The sequence below is a fragment of the Onychostruthus taczanowskii genome, unplaced genomic scaffold (genome assembly GCF_017590055.1).
Source record: "Onychostruthus taczanowskii isolate IOZ18803 unplaced genomic scaffold, ASM1759005v1 scaffold1, whole genome shotgun sequence".
Classification (NCBI taxonomy): Eukaryota; Metazoa; Chordata; class Aves; order Passeriformes; family Passeridae; genus Onychostruthus; species Onychostruthus taczanowskii.
This window is the reverse complement of record NW_024496525.1, coordinates 4,159,331-4,179,923: the sequence shown is the minus strand read 5'-3', so window position 1 is coordinate 4,179,923 and position 20,593 is coordinate 4,159,331. Positions and strand designations below refer to the sequence as shown.

Genomic DNA, 20,593 nt, shown 5'->3' with positions numbered 1-20,593 from the left:
AACACCCCCCCCCCCCCCCCCCCCCCCCCAAAATAAAACAAACCAAACCAAACAAAAAAAAATCCCAGACCTGTACAGTGCAGATATATGGAAGAATTAATTTATTCCAGTAGAACACCAGAGAATACTCTGTGTTAGTTATTGCTAAAAATATTGTTAGGAAGAAACTGAAAATGTAAATTCACGGGCAGTTTCTACCAATTTGGTTTTCTGAGCACACCTTAGGCCAGATCTGAAATTACCACAAATAACCATATTTCCACGGAAGTCCATGAACTCTTACAGCTATATACAGCAACTGAAAATGCAGCTCTAGATATTGACTTGTCTACAGGGAAAGATAACAGCACTGTAACAGTGAACATTACCAACAATGACAGCAGTAATTATCCCATATCCATCATAGTCTTTAAAGACATTTGGAGAGCTGAACAGGAGTTTAAATTACCAAGAAGAAACTCCAACTATTTGATTCAATAAATAACTACACAGTGCCCAAAATGTTGATCATGTAAATAAGAATTAGGAAAAAAAAAGTTATTTCCTGTAAGCTGGATTTAGAAATGGCATCACTACTATGTCCTAAGAAAAAATGCCCACCAAGTTTGGTGGCTTGCTGTATTGTAATCTCCACCAATACTCACTGTATTCCACCCTTTTTCTCTTCTTCCTATCCTTCTGCTTTATCTCCTCTTCTTCCCCATCACCCTCTTCTTCTACATCTTCATCCTCTTGCTGCTGTCCTTGTGTTCCGAACAGCACAAGATTTCCACGCACAGCCTTTTTCATCATTTTCTTATGTTTTGATCCTCCCTTGACCAGCAAGACCCTTCTCTTGAGGCAGGTACACCCAAACATGCAGTCTGGCCTGCGGCAGTGGGTAGGCTGACGTTTCTCCAGTGCCAGACTGGCACATATGCAACCCAGTCGGCAGAAATCGTTGTTGCAAGGAGGTGCTCGTCGTCTTATTATCTTGTGGATAGGTTTGCTTTTAAGAGATGCCTAAAAAAAGTTTCAAATTTTAGTAAGAGGAGTATTTTAGTAAAATGTAATCAAGCATATGCAAAAACTGCTATTCAAAGTTCATTTAGAAATGAAACCCCTTGAGCTACATTGTTTATGTACAAAAACTTTTCCTCTATACCACAAAAACCCAAAAAACCCCACAAAACAGTTTCGATTTGAAGTCTTTTGAGAGGCAACTGAAGACAGCAAAAACCATTCTCGTAATAAGCAGGATGTGAAGAAAGCAAAAGTTATCATGGGACAACCAGGTTACATGACCAGGATTTTTTGCAGTTAGCTCAACTGAAAACATAAAAATGAAAATAGCAAGGAAATGCAGTTACTGAATAAGAACTGTTTTAACCCAAATTTTAATGGTAAGAATTTTAAACAATTCATAATTTGTATCAATACCCTAATATCACAATTAGCTTTTTCTCATACTGCTAAGTCAGTACTCCTCAAGTTTCACTGCAAAGACATACTACAAAGGAATCTCATGCTTTGTCATGATCCTTAGAAGCTTTGGTCTTATTTTCTGCACCGCTATGCAACATCCATAAGTGGGCAGATTAAGAAAAGCAACAGTACAGAAAAGAAACTATTACAGATGTACCTGAGCTGTAAGGAGGGTTACCAAAGAGATGTCTGCTCGCTCCTCTGTAATATAGGTCCGTGGTTTCCCATCCCAGAGAGCACAGTCTTCCAAGTCCATTAACTTCACTTGAGATTTAGACAAACCTGGTGGACGAGGCGCTTGGTGATGCTGTGGTGCTTGACGCAAACTGATCTGTTTTGGAAACGTATTTTCATCCACAGTTGGCACCACAAAACCATCTGCTTGGTTACTCAAACTGCTAGCAGACTTAACAGACTTTTCTCCTAACACTAATGAGTTCTGTTTCTGCTTTGGAGGAAAAGGTGAAGGCAAAATAGGTTTGTAAGATGATTTTACTCTACTGTTTGCAGATGTCTGTCTGGTTTGAGTCTTTGTTTTCCTAGAGGTAGATGATGGAGGAACAGGCTTCAATGTGTTAGATGTTGATGGAATTACAGTGGACTGCTTCTTTAAAACACTGTCAAGTGTTCGAACATAGCTAGTGCTCTTAGTGGGAAGCTGATACACCACAGGAGAAGTGGGAGTGCTAGAAGAGAATCCCATACTTGTTTCCATCAATTTCCCTTCATTTTCCAGGTACTCATCCAGCTTGTCACTACAGAACGCTGAGCGATTCTTCAATGAACCTTCTGAACTGCCACCTAAATAAATAGAGAGTACTTTAACTCCTGGAGTTAAATTTTATAATAATCAAACACGGCAGGATAGGTAAATACATCTCTAAAAATGCACTCTTCCACAAGAACAGTATATAATATAGGCACACCAAATATAATCCATTCTGAAATACAGCCAGCAGCCTGCACAACTGTTTTTGTGGAGATCTTACACATGTATTTGTGGTGGATTGGCCTTGGCTGGACTCCAGGCGCCTGCCAAGCCACCCTATCGCTCACCTTCTCAGCAGAATGGGGGGGGTTAAAAAGTAAGCTCAAAAAAACCTTCATGGTCAATATAAAGGAAGTTTAATAAAGTAAAAGCAAAGGCTGTGTGTGGAAGCAAAGGGAAATAAAAGATTTATCCTCTATGTCCAGATGATGATGTACAGGCACTTCTCGGGAGGCTACTCCAGCTACTCCAGAAGACAAACAACATAAGTAACAAGTACCCTCCCGCCTCCATACTCTTAAGATTTTATTACTTTATTTGTCCTAAACACGTGGCCTACCTTCTATAGCACAACATATCTGGAATATTCCAGATACATACAGATGTTTACAATACAATATAAACATTTAATCTAAAGTAAAACACTGACAAATTTTCAATAATCCATTTAAGGTATGGCAAAGTAATCAAATGTAATCAAATGTGAGGAATACCTGCTCTAATTGGAGCTAAAAATACATCAATATAAATGAAAATTACTAAGGTTAATTAGGGTCCCTGAGGCAACAGAATTCTGGTATTACCATACTTCTATATGAACTCAAAACTCAAAAACAAAACCAAGACTATTACAGCTTTGATCTTCACTCAAGCCTTCTATGTAGGACAGAACACATATTTTTATTTTATTTAAAGTTTCTCTCTTCCCTCATTAATCTCCATTCTGACTATGGAACCAGTAGTAAAAAATTCTTTAATCATAACAGTCTCAATATAAAAAAATACATCTCACATTAAGACAGACACAAATAGCAAGGCCTGTGAAAGGTCAGGAAAATGGCCACATGTTGGAACTATGTATGTTGATATATTTTTACCTTCATTTCTAGAAGCACCATGAAGTTTCCCTCGCCAGCCTTTGATTTTTGTGAAATCATTTGTCTTTCCTGTCCTGGAAACAAAAGAAAATCCAGTATCTGGAAAAGAAGAAAGCTACCCTCAGTTTATGAACCAAGTTTAATAGCATCAGCATCTTAGCAAACTCTGCTTATTCCTTTTCAGGGCTAGGTGAACAGTAGCAAAATAAAAAGTTTTTCCTATTTTCTTTTAAATTAACAGAATACTTAACAAAAAGGCCAAGTTTCCTCTAGAGTTCTGCTCTATGGCTGAGCATTTGCAATCCCACAAACAAAACCAAAAGGAAACAAAAAGTGTTTTCTTGATTTTCTGTTTTAGTCTCCTTAGCAATGAGCAAAAGCAGTTTTTGCTTCCCAAAGTCTAATGGGCCAATCAACTAACTAGCAGGCTAAAATGGAAGAGGCAGGTTGTGAGCTCATGCTACAGCCTCACTCAGCAAGAAGAGCAATTTGACTCTCTCCCCTCAGTTGTGCCAATGACTTTTATAACACCTGTAGAAACTTCATTTAACGTTCACTGCTCTGACAAATTCAGATGAGTATCTGTTAGGGGCATGACCACAAAAGGCAAACAGTTACATCTCTGTCAAGTTATGCATCAGCTGTGGGAGCTAAGAGATGCAAAGGCATTAACAGGGATCTGTGTGGCTGTTTAACACAGTCTAGAAATTGCACTGGACACTAAGCCGACTCAGGTCTTCTGAACTGAATCTTCCTCTCCTGCAGTGTAAGCAATCTGAAATTCAATGTCTGCCTCTACCAGCGACTAAAAGCAGTAGATTAAGAAAGACATAAATAATCAGAATATTACAGGGGGAGAAACAGTTAAGCAGAAGACAGATAAGCATGTAAGATAAGCTACACCATTCACTATGGAAAACAGTACCTACCAACGGTATGAGAACCATAGTCACAATATGATGCACGGTATGAGAAATGCACTTGTTTGGATACCAAGGAAATTTAAAAAAGAACAATCAGTCACAACTTTTGTAATAAATCATTATTGTGAAGTTATAGGGTAGCCTCCATGTGGCATCTCAAGGCCTTCTGGAAAATTCTGATATTGTGAAAGACTGTTTTTTGTTTGGTATGTAAGCAACATCAGACAAATTCAGATGGTTTAATCTTTTTCTGAGCAATTTGAAATATCAGTATAAAATAGACAGATCTCATTACTGGATCACAACCATCACAAAATAGGAACCCTCAAAATAATCCAACCACAATTACTCAGGACTCCTTGCCCAGTAACCACAAAATGATCTACAGAAGTTCTCCTATTTTGTCATTTTAGTATCATTTTCATTATAACAAAAAGGCAACACTTGAGATTACAGAAAATTCATATTCCACCCACCTGGAGAATTGGGGTTGGTACCTGGATAGCTCCACAGAGAACAATTTGAGTAGGAAAGAGGAAGTTGCACACCCAAATATTTCAAGTCAATGCTCATTGTTGGGTCCACAGAATTCAACTTCAGTCCCACTACAAGAAACAAGCAACAGTAAATACCTCAAGGAAGCAAGATGTTAGGAAAAAGAAAATCAAAATATTCACTAAAAGATAAACTGTTGAGTGACCATGGGCTTTTCTGGCATTTCCCCACCATTTTAAGAGACTTGAAAAAAAGCATTAGTGCCATAACTGTTACTTACATTGGATTTATAGCAGGTATAAATTAAAGAGCATTTTACACAAATGGGAATTTGAGAAAAAAACTGAATTACTTTTCATCGGTTTTTTTGACTGCTACTGATGTTTTCACAGAAATTTATTAACCACTGTGCCAGTGTTGTAATCAATCCCATAATAAAACCCTCTGTTTTTCTGAATAAATCAGCACCATTTACATCTTTGAAGGCAACAGTTACTCTCTGAACCCAACCCAGCTGACTGATATTTCATATCCCTAAGTTACCAAGCCTGCCAGCAGTACTTACACATCCCTTTTTATATTGAGCTAAACTCGTGCAAGAACATATGTCACACATACACCAGCTTCAAACAGCAATAAGAGACAACAAACCACATTTTAGCTCTGAAGAATGTGTGTTTGACTGTTATGATACAAATATGAGTTTAAACAGCAATTTCAGGACTCATTTGGTCCTGAAATGGGGAAAAATGGCTATAAAGAAACTAAATCTGTGTCGTTAAAGGCACTGAAACATTTGTGGCAGCATCAACAAGTTCCTACATTAACAACCCCCAATACTCAAATGGAAAGATTTACTTGGTAATAAAAGCTATTTTTGTCAATGGCAGAAAAAAATATAGATACAGAAGTGATGAGAAAATTAAAAGCTAGGAAAATTGATATTGCACCTTTTCAGGAAATATTGTTACTCTGAATTCAAGAAACCACTGTCAATAAAATTCAGCTCACAGCTGGGAGCTGAGAACTTCTATTTTGACTTTTAGCTATAGAAACTTTCAAATGTTGCTCCTGTTGCCCACAAGTTTGAAATGAGTACACTAAATGTATGCATCTTGAAACTGAGAATGTATGGCTTGACAAGGCTCAAGAAACAAAGTCATATTTGCACACACAGCAGAAACCTTGCGCTGGCCGTACACATTCATGTCCACAAGTGGAAACACAGGCACCAGACTACTAGCAGCCTGAAAACAACTGACATGAAACAAATCTCAGGCATGGTTATTTAAACAGATACTGTTATCACAGACAATCTAGTAAGATGTAATTTTCATATCTACATAAGGAAAATAAGAAACAATTCAGTCTGGTGTTTTGTATAAAAATATGCCGACTGACAAGTGTCAAAATGCCATCCATTTCTCTTTTTTTCTATTCAAATAAAATTGAAAGAGTACCGAGTTTATTTTTCTTTACTCTCCTTTCTGCCACGTGCAAAAACAAGCCTATCTTTGTTTTACACTTAACAAAAATAAGAACATCACACATGCACAAAATCTGTTTTTTAATTTTAGGATCATGAAGTAAAAAACACCCAAGACAAAACCCAAGAGGATGAGCCCAAGTGCAACATGGAATGACTGCAGGCAGCCAGAGGAGAACAAATGGTAACAGTTAAGTATTATGCCAATTAAGACACCTCCATACACAAAGGTGAACAATTACTTTTAAAAATTTCTAACGCTTCCAGAGCACTGCTAAATTTCAGTTGCTGTAAACAAACAGCAGCAATCCAGAACTGTAAGAACGTCCTCATCTCCATCAGCTGCAGCTGATTAACCCCAAACACGTAACATGAGGAGAGTACCTTCGATTTTCAAGAATATAGTCAGGGATTCAAATTAGCTCAGATAAAAGAAGCATCCCATAGCATTGCAGTGCCCCAGTGGGAGCTTTCCTTTTAACACACTGAAGCTGGATTCCCTTCTTTCTGAAGCATTTTCCTGTAATTCTGGTGCCTCTAAAATCTAGACAGCCTCCATCACCCTGTTATTAACTTCAGAGATCAAGAGCAATTGTAGGGTTCAGGTACAGCTCCAACATTTCATCAGCGAATCTCAAATAAAATTTTAAACTACTCAACTACACTGCTGAGAATCAAAACCAGAGTTAACATCAAAACTGCTATGTCTGTTCCTTCCAGGATCTCAAGTCTGTAAGGCAAGAGATCTGTAATTATCTGGAAGATAAAGGCAATCTGGAGAAAGTCTGGTTCCTTGTTCACATGCAGCAGCTGAAGTCTAACAACAACAGTATTCATATTGTAATTCACAGCCCAATCAGATTGCATCTATTGTAGTAATGCTCTTGCTGCAAATAGTTTTCCTGTGTCTTCCCTCTAAAAAGTAGAAGCTGTGGTCCATTCCATCACTGCTGAACTGCAATTTCACCATTTAACATGCTCAGCAGATTATCATCCAACATTGGAAATGATGGTCATAACCACTCAAGAAAATCAAAATTCTTCAGATGCCTTTTTCTTAACCTAATGCTTGACATTTCTTGTCCATTTTGTAGTATCTGTGAACTGCTCCAAGGCCTTTGGAAGCACCTCACACTTCAGCCTGAGAAAAAGCATGTGGGTTGTACATGTTCCAAGTTGCAGGATCATCTCATGAGTAAAACAGCCCTCATAAAGCTGTAGTTGCCAGTGCACCACATGGTTGCCAACACACTGTAATTTTATACTTTTTTTGGGTAAAGGTAACACCTAGGAGGTCCACAATAAAATCCTAAAATGGCTTAACATTGCTAGTTCTCATCATACAAGATGCATAAACTATTCAAGACAGTCCAATGTTCTTCACCACAGAAGTTCTGTGAGGGCCCAGAACAGCTCATATCAGAGCCAAGATCAGCATTTGGAGACTCAGACCCTACAGTATTACATTATTATTATGTGTTAGAAACATTCAGGGTTACAACCTCAGGAGTATGCAGTACAATGTTTCCATGTGTATCAATAATTTCATCACCTGCTCTGATACCTACTGTAATGTCATTGGTCTCAGGACTACTATCACTGAAGTCTTTCAGTATCATCAGAAGAGAGAACATGAAGTTCCACTCTGGGTCCTTGACTTTCCTCCATCTACCTCAGGATAACATTGTATATAAACAGAAGATCACAAACTACAAGTACCTTGGCTTGGCCCTTTAACATGGCTAGTGAACTGGCTAGTGAACTGGACGAACAGGGACTCATAGAAATAAGTAAATGTAGTCTTGGTTAAGTGTTGCTGGATCTCTAGCTCTTCTACTCACCAAGAAATGCCTACTTTTATAAAGGAGTAAAACCAACTCTAACTGCTTTCAATCAGGTTTAGGTCATTAAAAAACAGGCACATCAGAAGGCTCAGCAACTTCTGCAAAGAGGCACATAACATGCAGACTCCTGCTCTCCTTTTGGAGATTCAGGAGTCACCTTTTGCCATCTCCACAATTTCTAGTTTTCAACAGAAACGTGTGCAGGTGAGAAGTCAGGTCCCAGCCATATCAGGCATACGCAGTATTGGCACCAGCAGGAAATTATCAGCTGAGTATGACTAAGTGTAATGATCAATCAGGCTCATTAGTATGTACATGACCACTTACCTTCCTGAAGGCTAGGATGTATTACTTGTTTATGCCTCAAGGTCTTCAGCTCTTCCATCAACTCCTTTTCCAGTATTTGTATTCTTGCTTGACAATCTACTCAAAAAATAAGAGAACATATAAAAAACATTTTCCATGCAAAAAACCTGACCTAATAATTAATTTTTCACTTTTCATTTTTTTTTGTGTCATTACAAATTCCCTTATTGCAGGAAAGAGCCACTCACAAAAAAAAAAGTACCTGGATCACTTGTAGTCAACAGGGGAGCCTGAAGATTCTGCGACTCTTCTCCACCAGCTCTATCAACAGTGTTAATGTCAAGAGCTTCCTACATACATGAAGAACCTTGAGTAAGTTATGATACCTTAAAACACTTAGATGCAAAGTAGGCCACATCAAACATCACCAAATTATTCGAAACATGGGACTGTTTCATAAACAAGTATGCATTCCTTTATACAGAACTCCAGATCCCTCTACTTTTTCCTATGCTGCAAGAAGTAACACCATGTTACGAATACAGGGCCAAAATAAGAAGAGATTTGGAAAGAGGTCACAAAACTCCAAACTCAGTTTAAAAGAAAATATTACTTCAGTTGTAAGCACAAAGGCTTTACAAGGCTTCTGAATTTTACTCCACAACAATGAGGTTTTACCTTTGATGCAAAGGACACAAAAAGAACACCATCAACATCTTCAAGGTCTGGTTTCACATCTGGAAGGATATTCCCAGGTCCCAGAGAAGTGTTCTTACTGGCTACTACATTTTTCGCTATTCCTTTAGGTGGTCGACCAGCCTTGGAACTTTTCAGTTTCCGAGGCCTTCCTCTTTTATTTGTAACTGATGATAGGTTGCTTTGATTGCTACCAGAGCCTTTGAGGGACATAGGGTTCTTCAGTATGCCAGGCCTTTTTCTGCCACAGATCTCTTTACCCAGAAAGTCACAACTTACTGAGCCCCTGAGATTAAAATTAGGTAATTTGGATAGAGCCCACTGGGTCTCTCCGATTGAACAGCATTTCTGTGACATTTTACTCACAGGAGATTCTTTCTTCATAACCAATTCCTCAGGCCCAGTGACTGTGCCTGAGCAAGAGTCTTTGTGATTTTCGAAACACACGGGCAAGGAATCCAGGATTGCATTCAAAGGAGATTTATCCTTCTTGCAAGAGGAAAGCATGGTCTGCGGCAGCTCAGATATCTTCACTGTGCTCTTTGTGACTGTACAAGGCTCCAAATAGACCACAGGCATCTTACCACTATCCAGTTTTAACATTTTTGCTTTGGCAACACCTGAAGGACTGGTTAGCAGACGCTTCCTAGGTGTGAATTCTCCATCAGGTCCGTCTGTTTCACGGCGTCTCATTAGGTGTTTTTGTACAACGGGATCATCATCGTCAGTGTTGGAATATTCATCAGTTTCTTCATCTGTGTCTTCCTGTTTCACAGTTATTCCTTGTGTGCAAATATTTGAGTCGTAGTCATAGTCATCTACTGGCTCCTCTTTAACGACTACATTAAAGTGCCCATTTGGGTCCAATGGAGATGCCACACCGGAAGTGCTTTCATAACTGCTAGCAATGGGACTGGGGTGGGAGAGAGGGGACAAAACCAAAATACAACTTAAGATTTTTATTTTATCAAATCTGCTAAACCAAAATTGTACCACCTCCCATAATTACAGGTTATAATATAAAAAGCTTCTAAAATGCTCCCAGATATAAGTCTACTAAATAAGCTGATATTTACAAGCGTACATTTTTAGAACTACTCAAGAAACCCCAAGAAATTGTCATTATTAAGAACAATCCAACTTCTTATCTGAAGGCAGCAGCACAACTTCCTTCCCTACTAATATCAGGGTGACATTTGCACATTTTCCTCTTTTACTCAACGTGAACTCAAGCTAAGCTGTCATATTTGAAACGCTCAGAACTGGCCTTAGTTTGTTGTGTATGTCGTTAAGACACTAAAGCCATTGTGCTTGCAAATAAGAAGCCAAGTGAGCCCTTAAAGCACCAAAATTTTAGTTAACACACCCTGAAGCCACATACAGACAATTCCTAAATTCAACTGTTGTTTGAACACTTACAGAATACTAATATCCTACTGAATTCTGCTGCATTTTCCACTAGGTCTGAATCCTAACTTAACCAGAATTAAAAATATCATGCATTTGATACTGAAGACTAACAGTACAGGCAGCTCATAATGGGCTTCTTTGAGGGCCAGACACAGTCAAAGAACTACAGTCATGAGTTTTCTTTAGTGTATCACAACCTGGCTCCTTGTCATAAGACAAAACTGCTCAGGTATGAAGCCAGAAACTCATATCCAGAATAAAACTCAGAAAAAAAAGTCAGAACTTAATTACTCAACATATCACATAGTATTCCAATAATACCTTTACACTTATTATATGGTACACTATGTATAATTTAATTAAATTATTACTGTCAACTTTGTGTTATTAAAATGTTATTGAGTACATTTTTTTGTTAATGACAACAATTTCAAGTAAAATATAATTTAATTGTAGTACTAATGTATTATATAGAGAGTAAATACTGCTTTACATATACTGGATGTGTATATATATATATGTGTGTGTGTGTGTGTCTATTTTATCATTAATATTATCCATCCCTACCCCTTTAAAGAAGTGCTAAGCCCAGTTGAACCCACAGCTGGGACTGAGAAAGAGAAAAAGAAGTGGAAGAAGAAGCTGCTTCCTTCTTGTGTAGACTGAGGACATACTTCAGGGAGATGAGCTGGGACACACAAGAATCACAACATGGAGCTGGGAGTATTCCTTTTATAAAGAAACAATGCAGGATTAAAAAGGGACCTGACAGTCAAGATACAAATGTATATATTTACATATAAAAATCTAAAGAGAATCTACCTAGAAAATTTGTTTCAACTCTTAAAGACACTAAATAACCAGCATTAAGCTTAAAGCAAAAACATGACTCTGAGGGAACAGCAGGCAGCAGGAGACTGGAATACCAGTCTGTTTTGTCTACTGTTTTCTGCAGACAATGAGCTTTCTATTAGAAATTTTCTATCTTTCATGTAATTAATAATGTGAAATGTAAGATTAAAAAGCCTTTCTCAGTCAGTGAGTTACTGTGAAATAAAAGAAAGACTACTAGTAAGTTACTGGCAGCTGAAAATCCTGCCACAATACTAAAGCTAAGAGCTTGATTCAGCACAGCTCATCCACAATTCAAGTGAATATTATTAAGACTCATCTGCTCTGCTACTTTAAAATTCTTAAAAATCAAAAGGCAAAAGCCCTAGCAAACTTGCAGGCCAGAATTTCTATTTGATTCTATTTAGGATCTGGAACTAAAAAGCCCTGCTGTAAAACTGAAACTTCTAGACCCAAATATTGTTTTATTCCAGATAATGCAGCCATAAAGCGGGTGGTGACAAGAGTGAGGTATGACCCATGCATGTATATGCATGAGAAGATGAAGAATTTGCACAAAATCCTGTTTTAAAATTTTGATTCAATAACCAAATTCTCAAAGAACAAAAAAATTACTTTTAAGCACTGAAGCAATTTCATCTGGCCTTAATTTCTGAAGTTACATGCAACATTAAGCAGTCACAGAAACTTCTCCTCCTCTAATTGTGGAAAGATGAATCAAGGAAGTTTGTCCTCTCAAAATCTTCAATCCGAGATCAAGTAAAAATGGTGAAATAGCATAAGCTCTTTCTTTACATGATATGGAATAGTGCATATTTAAACCAACTTTCTTATAGCCCAAGTAATTTATTTGGCACCCTTGCAATTAACAACAAAGGTAGAGAGACTGCCCTTTGGCTTTTTCCAGATTAAAAAACATTAAGATGCTCATTTTCTGAAAGTACCATGATATATAATTTTTTTTTTGGTACATCATTTTAAAATATACTGGGAAGGAGTTGGAGGGGGAATCTGATTTCTTGTGGAATTAATCTAGCAATCTATGGCAGAGGATTGAAGGATAATCACTTGCCTTTCTCCCCCAAAAGAAATGCAAAAAACCTCAAACTACCAAGACTAAGCACAAGACAACTAAATTAGAATAACAAGACTAATGGAGCATTAAAAATCCCACAGATTTTTTATTCTTGAAGGAGGAAATTCAGAAGACCTCGGAAAGGAGGAGGAGTACCTAAGCCTGTAAAACTTAAGAGCCAGTAAAGTTTGTATGTTCCATGGCCTAAACATCAGAGTACGTCCAGGGATAAGCATTTCTACTGAAGTATCCACAACTCAAACACTTTTTTCTTTACAACACACCTAATTAAACTAAACATACTATCAGGCCACAGAAGCAGAAGGAAAAAACCCACATAGTACCTTGGATAAAGAAAACAGTCCTTTATTTCTGAAGTCCTCTAATAACTCAGGATTAAAATTACTCTTAGGTATATATGCAAGCTTTTACATGGTGCTATTATCAAAAATGTCAGAAGAATTGAGTATGGGTGGGAAGTATCACCCCCAACAGCACTAGGAACTCCACACTTCTTTTGCAGAGGATTATCTGAGAGGTAGCAGTTCCCAACTTGCTTCTCAAATCTAAGCTCAGCAGAAATCACTACCCTGCCTAAATGCACGATAGTGCCTATCAAGTACTACCTGCTAAGAGCTTGCCTACCACGAAAACAAAAAAAAAACAAAACAAACAAAAAACACATGAAAAAAAAAACCAACAAAAAAAAAACAAAACAAAAACACATGGAAAAAACCCCCAAAAAACAACACATCAAAATACCCCAAACAAACAAAAACCACAACTTCCCAGTGTTCATTAATATGTAAATATTAATGTGTTTGGTTTGATTAAGAAAAATGTCATACTCTCAGTGCTGTCCTTGAAAGCTGACATGTGAAACTCAACTGTATGGCATGGAAACACTGTGAACAGATCAGAATAAAGGAGGAGAACTAATGTTCTGGAAAACTCCAGCACTTACGAAGATAGTTTTCCCATTTCTTGGATAAGATCAATTTTTTCTTTCCAAGTGAAGAATTTGACTTTTTCACACGTATTACAAAAACATAACAAAAAGCTGGCCAATGCTGTAAAGTGCTTCTAGGACAGTGGTCACATTTATTCATCAATGACAGGTGCTTCCAAACCAGACAACAAAAACTTTGCAGTCTTTTCTAGTCTGCACAGGTTTCAGCATATTTCAGAGATCACCTGCCCTGGAGGCAAAACCAGAGAAGGAATCTAACACGCTCTGGACCAAAAGAAATTATATCTGCCAATTCGCATCACCTATTTTTAAGGAAGGTCCCTGGGTCCTTAAAACATTTTTTATCCCTTGGGAATAAACAATTCTCAACCAAATCTGCTTCAGTGACCCTCTCCAGGCAAATGAGTACCACTATGAAAGCAAAATAAAGCTGTCAATTATTTTGTGAGTTTTACTTCAAACATGCAAACCTACCTAAACTTTTCTCCATGCCCTTAGGAACTAAAAAAAGGCCATATTTTCTGTAATAGGTGTATTTTCAGTATTTAAGTTGGGTTAGAACAGCATTTTTTGAGAACAAAGCCTAGAAAACCTTTTTTCTAACAGACCGACACATGAAAATATTGCAAAAGAAAGGTTTGGGCACTCTAAATCTCCAAACAATTCTAGAACTCTTAAGAATTACTATGAATAAATTCAATAAAGTGTCAAAGTGTGAATAACTTTATAATTTAAAGTTTTTCAGTTGCTCAAAAGGCAAAGAGATCCTTCTTGCAAGACAGAAAAACAGAGGAAACCTCTGTCCTCTCTAAAACACACTGCAGTTGTATAACTACATCATAAATATAACTTTTCTCCAATAAGGACTGACCTCCAATTTCACCATTAACCATTAACATCATCCTGATATCCTGCAGTTAAATAATTTTCTTGAGTACTGGTCTACAAAGGCTGCTTTAGTCATTAAATCTTTGGCAGATTAAGCCTGGTATTAACAAACTGACATGAACCAACATGGCAGAAAAGAAACCTCTACGTTTTTTAAAATTATTTCTTCTCATTCAAAGTATCTCTACATAGACATTAGCTATTCACTGCTCCACACTACTGCTTGGATTTTCAAAACTAAGCAAAAGTGCAGTACAACAATAGGTTTTGCCAGGCTGGCTTTAGAAAAACCAAGTTGTTCTGAAGTACTTCCCTCACCTCAGAGCAAATATGAAGCAACTGACTACCAACAGGCAGGCTACCCCACACTTCTTTGTGGAATAAAAGAATTCACACCAAGCAGTTATTGACAAAACAGTGGCTTGCTGCCAATTACAACTGCCTTGCAGCAATCCCTACACACATGCAACCCAAATACCCACACACCATTCACTTTCACTAATGAAAACTGAAGCTATAGATAGACAGCATGTCAATGTGGTGAGCAATTCTAAAAGCAAAGGCAGCGTTTTGATGACTGCAATGTGCTCTGCCTGAAACTCTGAAAAAATTAATTTAGTCTTCTAAAATGCTAAGAGGGTTAAGAGAAATCCCTCAGTGCTTCTCAACAACGGAACTAAAGCAACACAGAAAACAATACTGAACTCTTGCATTCCCCAGACACCTTAGAAAGTCAAAACTGATACCATGACTGAGCAAAGAAAAGCTTTTAGTAATACTAACTGTTCTGCCATTTCAGGTCATGCAACCTTTAGCTGCAAGCCTCTACACTGACCATCCAGTTATTTAATCACAAAACATCCCACTTAACCACCGGTTGTACTGAAAATGCAGTGTTAACCCACCTTTCAGAGACTTCTTGTTTTAGCTTTGGCATAACACCTGAAGGCAGGTCACTGTCCAGGAGACCCAAGAAGTCTCCTTCAGCATTAAAGGACTCTTTATCCAGCTCAGTGTCTGATGGATTTTGACTAATGAATGAGGAATCTAAACTTCTCTGATGCACATCTAATGCATCAACTTCAGCAGGGCGACCACAAATGCCAGGAGTGCTAAAAACATCACCTCCTTCCAGTTCTAAGTTGTTCTGTTTCACATCACGCTGAGGCCGACTATTCAGCCCATCATCTCTGAACCCTTTAGCGAAAGGATTGTAATCTATTTTCAGCTGGGTAATCTGGATGTTCTGGTAGGCTGTAACTGCAAAGAACTCTGTCTGTGGAAAGGTAAACGTATGGACATCAGGGCCGTTCAGCTGAATGACTTCTGTGGCTTTGTTTGCAGGCACCAAGTGAAGTCGTGGCAGATATCGGTGCATAGAATGCAGAATTATATGACCCTCCTGGTCCAGGGTATTGTTGGTAAGTTTAAGCTTGTAGAAGGACACTGGCTGGTGCATCCAGAACTGACCAGTGGAAGGGGATTCTGGATGAATAAACACTCGTCCTAGAACATGTGGTTCTGCCTTCCCACTGGGCTCCCACCAACGGCCATTCCATTTGTATCGGTGGTTGTCCACGGGGGATATGTCCATGACTAGGATGTACTTCTGACTGGAGTTCAGCCCTGTGATCCAGTATCGGCAGTACGGGAACATCCGCCGGCCCTGCTTCGTCAGGATCATCTCTGTGTTGCGATGGTAGAATTCATTCCACATGCTGTTGTTATCTAGGGTGACGGTGATGCCCCCTGAGACACAGTCAGCTGGCAGGCAGGTCTTGACTCTGGGTTTGACTGGAGTTGATACACTGCTGGCGAGAGCACAAGCATCACGGTTTGCTACTAGGATTCCCTGGTCAGCTTTTCCATTTCCCTGCTGTTGTTTCAAGATGACAAAGAAAGCAGGCGCTGCACCAGACACAGTCCCACCGTCCCGGCTAGCCAAGACAATCTGCTGTTTCTCCATGATGAGCACTTTCATAAGCTCTCAAACCAAATGCCAATTCTACAGAGTTCTGATAATCTTCTATGTGTGTTCACCATTCTGGAAGAAAAGGAAAACACATTTATTACTAAAATTATTCCAATACAGTCTAAGAAAGTAATTAAGTAGCATGAGACATCCTTTTTGCAATAGCTCTCCATATTATAAACTTAAAAGATAAGCAGTACCATAAAACAGCACAACCAGGGTGTAACAAATCAAGTTTGCATGTGTGTATACAATTTTGACCTTACAGACATGGGGGCTATGACACCTTTAAATTGCTTTTCCATACAGGGTTTGCCCCAACAGAACTCCTTGCTTTGCTTGGTATTTCTAAGCACTTTCTTCAGACACTCCCTCTAGTCTGCAGATCATTCACTTAACATCAAGCACAACATGCGAAAGTTTTCAGGAGAGCAAATAGCACATTTATGACACAAAGACAAAAGTCCTGCCAGAAAGAAAGAGCTCCCCGAGGTCTACAACTTGTCAAAAATTTAGAGGAGGAAACAAAAAAGAATAGTTAAAAACATTTTCTCTTAATTTCTTTATTGAAATTGTCAAAGTTTGTGTGTTTGGAATTTCTTTGCTTACATGCCCCAGCAATTTCTAACTGTCAAGGGCAGAGAGAAAAAGAAAGGACACCATACTTCAAATGGATAAGCTATGGAAAAAGACACAAACTAACCCCCAAAAGACCATGCAGCTAAGATTAAATGGATGAATGCGAAGCATTGGCAGCCTTAGCTTCCTTTATCTTCTCAATTAGGGAAATAATTTAAACCAAACAAGAAAACATTTGTACTGTTATGATTAGCATAATCACTGTTTAGGGAACTAAAGAAGTTACTTTTATCTGTATATACACAATTCCACTTCTGTGTGTCTACCTCCCAGGTTAAGGATTATGTCAACACTGTAACAAAAGATCATAAACTAGTTCATTTTTCAAATATCCTGTATATTTTTCTATGTGAAAATTTATAATATGCACTTCTGGTAACACAGAAATCCTATTTCCACATCCAGATGTTTGTATTTTGATCCTTATTGCATGTGGAACACAACACTGACAAAAAATTATTTATTCTTATATCAAATATCTAGTTGGTGGGAGGTGGAGATCAGAAGCTGAGATGCATCCCAGAGTCCTGAGGGAACTGGCTGATGTGCCAAGCCACTTTCCCTAATATTCAAGAATTTGTGGCAGTCAGGTGAAGTCCCAGGTGACTGCAAAAGGGAAATACTGCACCCATTTTTTCAAAAAGAGTAGACAGTAGTATTCTGGGAACTAATGACCTGTCAACCACACCTCTGTGACTGGGAAGACCATGGAACAGATCCTCCTAGAAGCGATGTTAAGGTGCACAGAGGACAAAGGTGATTTGCCAGCACAGTTTCACCAAGAACAAGTCCTGCCCGACCAACCCAGCGGCTTTCTACAACAGTGACTGCAGTGGAAGAGTTACTGATGTTATCTCTCCGGACAGCCATAAAGCCTTTGAAACAGTCCTCCTCAAAGTCCTTCCCTCTAAATTGGAGAGAAATGGATCTGATGGGTGGTCTGTTCTGTGGACAGGAAACTGGAACAATGGTCCCATCCAGAGGGTAGTTATCAACAGCTCACAAGTGGGGTCCCTCATGGGTCCACACCGGCACGGTAAGCGAAGCTAACCTGCCTGAATGTCCAAAAGGACCTGGATAAGCTTGATGAGAGACTTGACAAGTCCAAGCACAAAGTGATACACCTGACTTGGGGCAACCCCAAGTATCAACCACAGGCTGGGGGACGAAGAAATTGAGTAGTCCTGCTGAGAAGGGCTGGGGGTGCTGGTGGGTGAGAGGCTGGACACAACCCACCCATGGCACTTGCAGTCCAGCAAACCAATTACATCCTGCGTTGCATCCAAGGCAGCATGGCCAGCAGGGCAAGGGATGGGATTCTGCTCCTCTGCTCTGCTGAGACCCCGCCTGGAGTGCTGCATCCAGCTCTGGGGTCTCCAGCACAGGAAGGACACAGACCTTTTGGAGCAAGTCTACAGACGGGGCACAAAGATGTAGAGAAGGACAGAACACCTCTCCTGTGAAGACAGGCTGAGAGAGTTGGATTGTACAGCCTGGAAGAGGCTCTGGGGAGACATAATAATTGCAGCCTTTCAGCAACTAAAGACGACCTACAACAAATCTGGAGAGTGACCTTTACAAAGGCAGCAATAGAAAAAGGAGAAATGGCTTCAAATGAAAGACAGAAATTTAGATTGGATGTTAGGAAGAAATTCTTTATTACAAGGGTGGTTAGGCACTGAAACAGGTTACCCAGAGAAACTTTGGATGCCTCAACACTGGAAGTGTTCAGCACCAGGCTGGAGATGGGGTTTTTAGCAACCTGGTCTAGTGGAAGGTCTCCCTGTCCATGGCAGGAAGGCTGGATCTAGGCGTCCCTTAAGGTCCCTTCCAACCAAAACAATTCTACAATTCTATGGATTGTAAAACAACCATATCTCTTTCAAGAGAATTAACTCTTAATTCACAAGTTTTAAATGAACTAGATATTTAATAAGACATCTTTATTTTGTTAGGACTGGGGTACTGTAGGAGGAAAAACCCCTCTGTGCTAACAAGCTGTCACATGCGCGTGGCAAATGACCTCAAAGCTCAAGAGACAATTTATACCCCATTTATCATTTACATGATAAATGTCCTTAACAGCTAGGAAATATGAGAGATCCATTTCTACCCCTTACACATCACACTCTAAAACGCAATGTAAGACTTAGATTGGAGGAAATAAACCAAAACTGTTCTGCACAGGTTTTGATACCTGTGAAGTTACAAGGTCTGGTTTTCAGTTTAACTTTGCAGAGGAAATTCTTCCCCACAAACATACCCATAACCACCTACCCACTGAGGACCCCTTAACAGAGTCCAGAATACAACATGAATTCAAGTATACTGCTCTGCTTTTTCAGCAGATTACACCTCAAGTCCCAGCAACGCAAAAGGTTATCCCCAAGAAACAAGTGTTTTCATATTCACCTATAAGAACAGAAATAAACCTCAGATATACAGAGTGGTGAAAAAGGAACCACATAAGTTCTACATGATTTTCCACCAACTAACTTTACATATACACATGCAACACATTTATATGTATAGTAAACGTACAGCTACAAAGTGAGTTCACATTAATGCTGTGCAGTATGCACCAAAACTCTACTGGCTCATAAAGGAAACACACCATCAAAGTGGTTTCAGATCTGGTTTAACGTATGCAGAATGCCTGCAGCTTTACATTTACTTGACTCCTTTAAATTTATTTCCTAAATTATCTTACTAAAGACATACCGGAAAAAAATTACAAAAAAGCTCAACAAGCATGCATTCAGCAGAAGTTCTATGCATATAAAGACCTACAGAGTAACAGTTTCTGTTCTCCAACACTCAAAGTTCTTATGTTGTACTGCAGTAGCTATTTCTATCACAAGCACCACGCACAGTATCAAGTCAGTCTAAGACGTGCGTGGTTAAAATGTGATTATGGGCAATTAGAGTAATCAAAATCTATGTTATTTCAGCACTAGCACAGTCTGTTACCAGAAAACAATTTCATATATTTTATTACATTTGGTGACACAGAGGAGCCTGTTTTATTACAGCACATAGACTCGAATGCAGTATTTCAGGGGAAACACGTGTATTTGTGGAAGCTGAAGTTCTGAACAGTGTCAGATTTCCCCTCTCTACACAGAGACCTTGTATTTGAGAAGCAGAGTCCAAGCGGGGCGCAGCAGCCAAAACCACTCACACGGCGCACTAAGACCCGCCAAAAGCAGCACGACAATCAGACGCGAAAGCGTCCTTCTCAAATAAACAAACCAACCCAATTCCCCACGCGGCGACCGAGACGCGGCTCCGCGCACGGCGCTCCGGGGCGGGCACCGGGAGGCACCGTGGGAAGGGGAGCGACGGCGGCGCGCGAGCCCCGGGGCGCGGCCGGCGGGCCCGGGCCCGGCCGCCTCGTGCCCGCGCCTGGTGTCAATTTTCGCAGTTCGGGCGGCAGGCGGAGGGCGCGCGCAGAGGCGCGCGGGGTTCGCGCGCGACGCGGCCGCTGCTCCCGGCGCGGCCCCGCTCCCCGGTCGTTACCGTGCGCGAAGCGCGCGCGGCCTCCCGCTTCCTTTCTCACGCGGACCGTGTGTCCGCCAGCTGGGGACAACGTGCGTGCGCACCGTGCTGACGTCATGGCGCCGCAGCGCGCGCAGGCGCGCAGCGGGCCGGCATCCCCCTCCCTCCCGCCTGCCCGTCACGTGCCCGCGCCGAGCGCAGGGCCCGGT

General features: G+C 39.9%; 1 protein-coding gene across 9 annotated transcripts in view; it reads right to left on the bottom strand.

The window, feature by feature from the left end:
* MGA (MAX dimerization protein MGA) overlaps positions 1–20,593 on the bottom strand; it is a 57,781-nt gene that overhangs the window by 29,998 nt on the left and 7,190 nt on the right. For 7 of the 9 annotated variants that reach the window (XM_041404639.1, XM_041404560.1, XM_041405004.1 and 4 more), the window contains 8 exons: positions 15,181–16,319; positions 9,063–9,993; positions 8,647–8,734; positions 8,406–8,501; positions 4,730–4,858; positions 3,331–3,429; positions 1,622–2,265; positions 645–1,002 (listed from right to left, as the gene is read on the bottom strand). In XM_041404639.1, the coding sequence (XP_041260573.1) occupies positions 645–1,002; positions 1,622–2,265; positions 3,331–3,429; positions 4,730–4,858; positions 8,406–8,501; positions 8,647–8,734; positions 9,063–9,993; positions 15,181–16,256 (3,421 nt within the window). In that variant the 5' untranslated portion in view covers positions 16,257–16,319. Of the gene's footprint in view, positions 1–644; positions 1,003–1,621; positions 2,266–3,330; positions 3,430–4,729; positions 4,859–8,405; positions 8,502–8,646; positions 8,735–9,062; positions 9,994–15,180; positions 16,320–20,405; positions 20,494–20,593 lie in introns of those variants that run through there. The other 2 variants (XM_041404826.1, XM_041405090.1) reach the window with 2 other exon arrangements.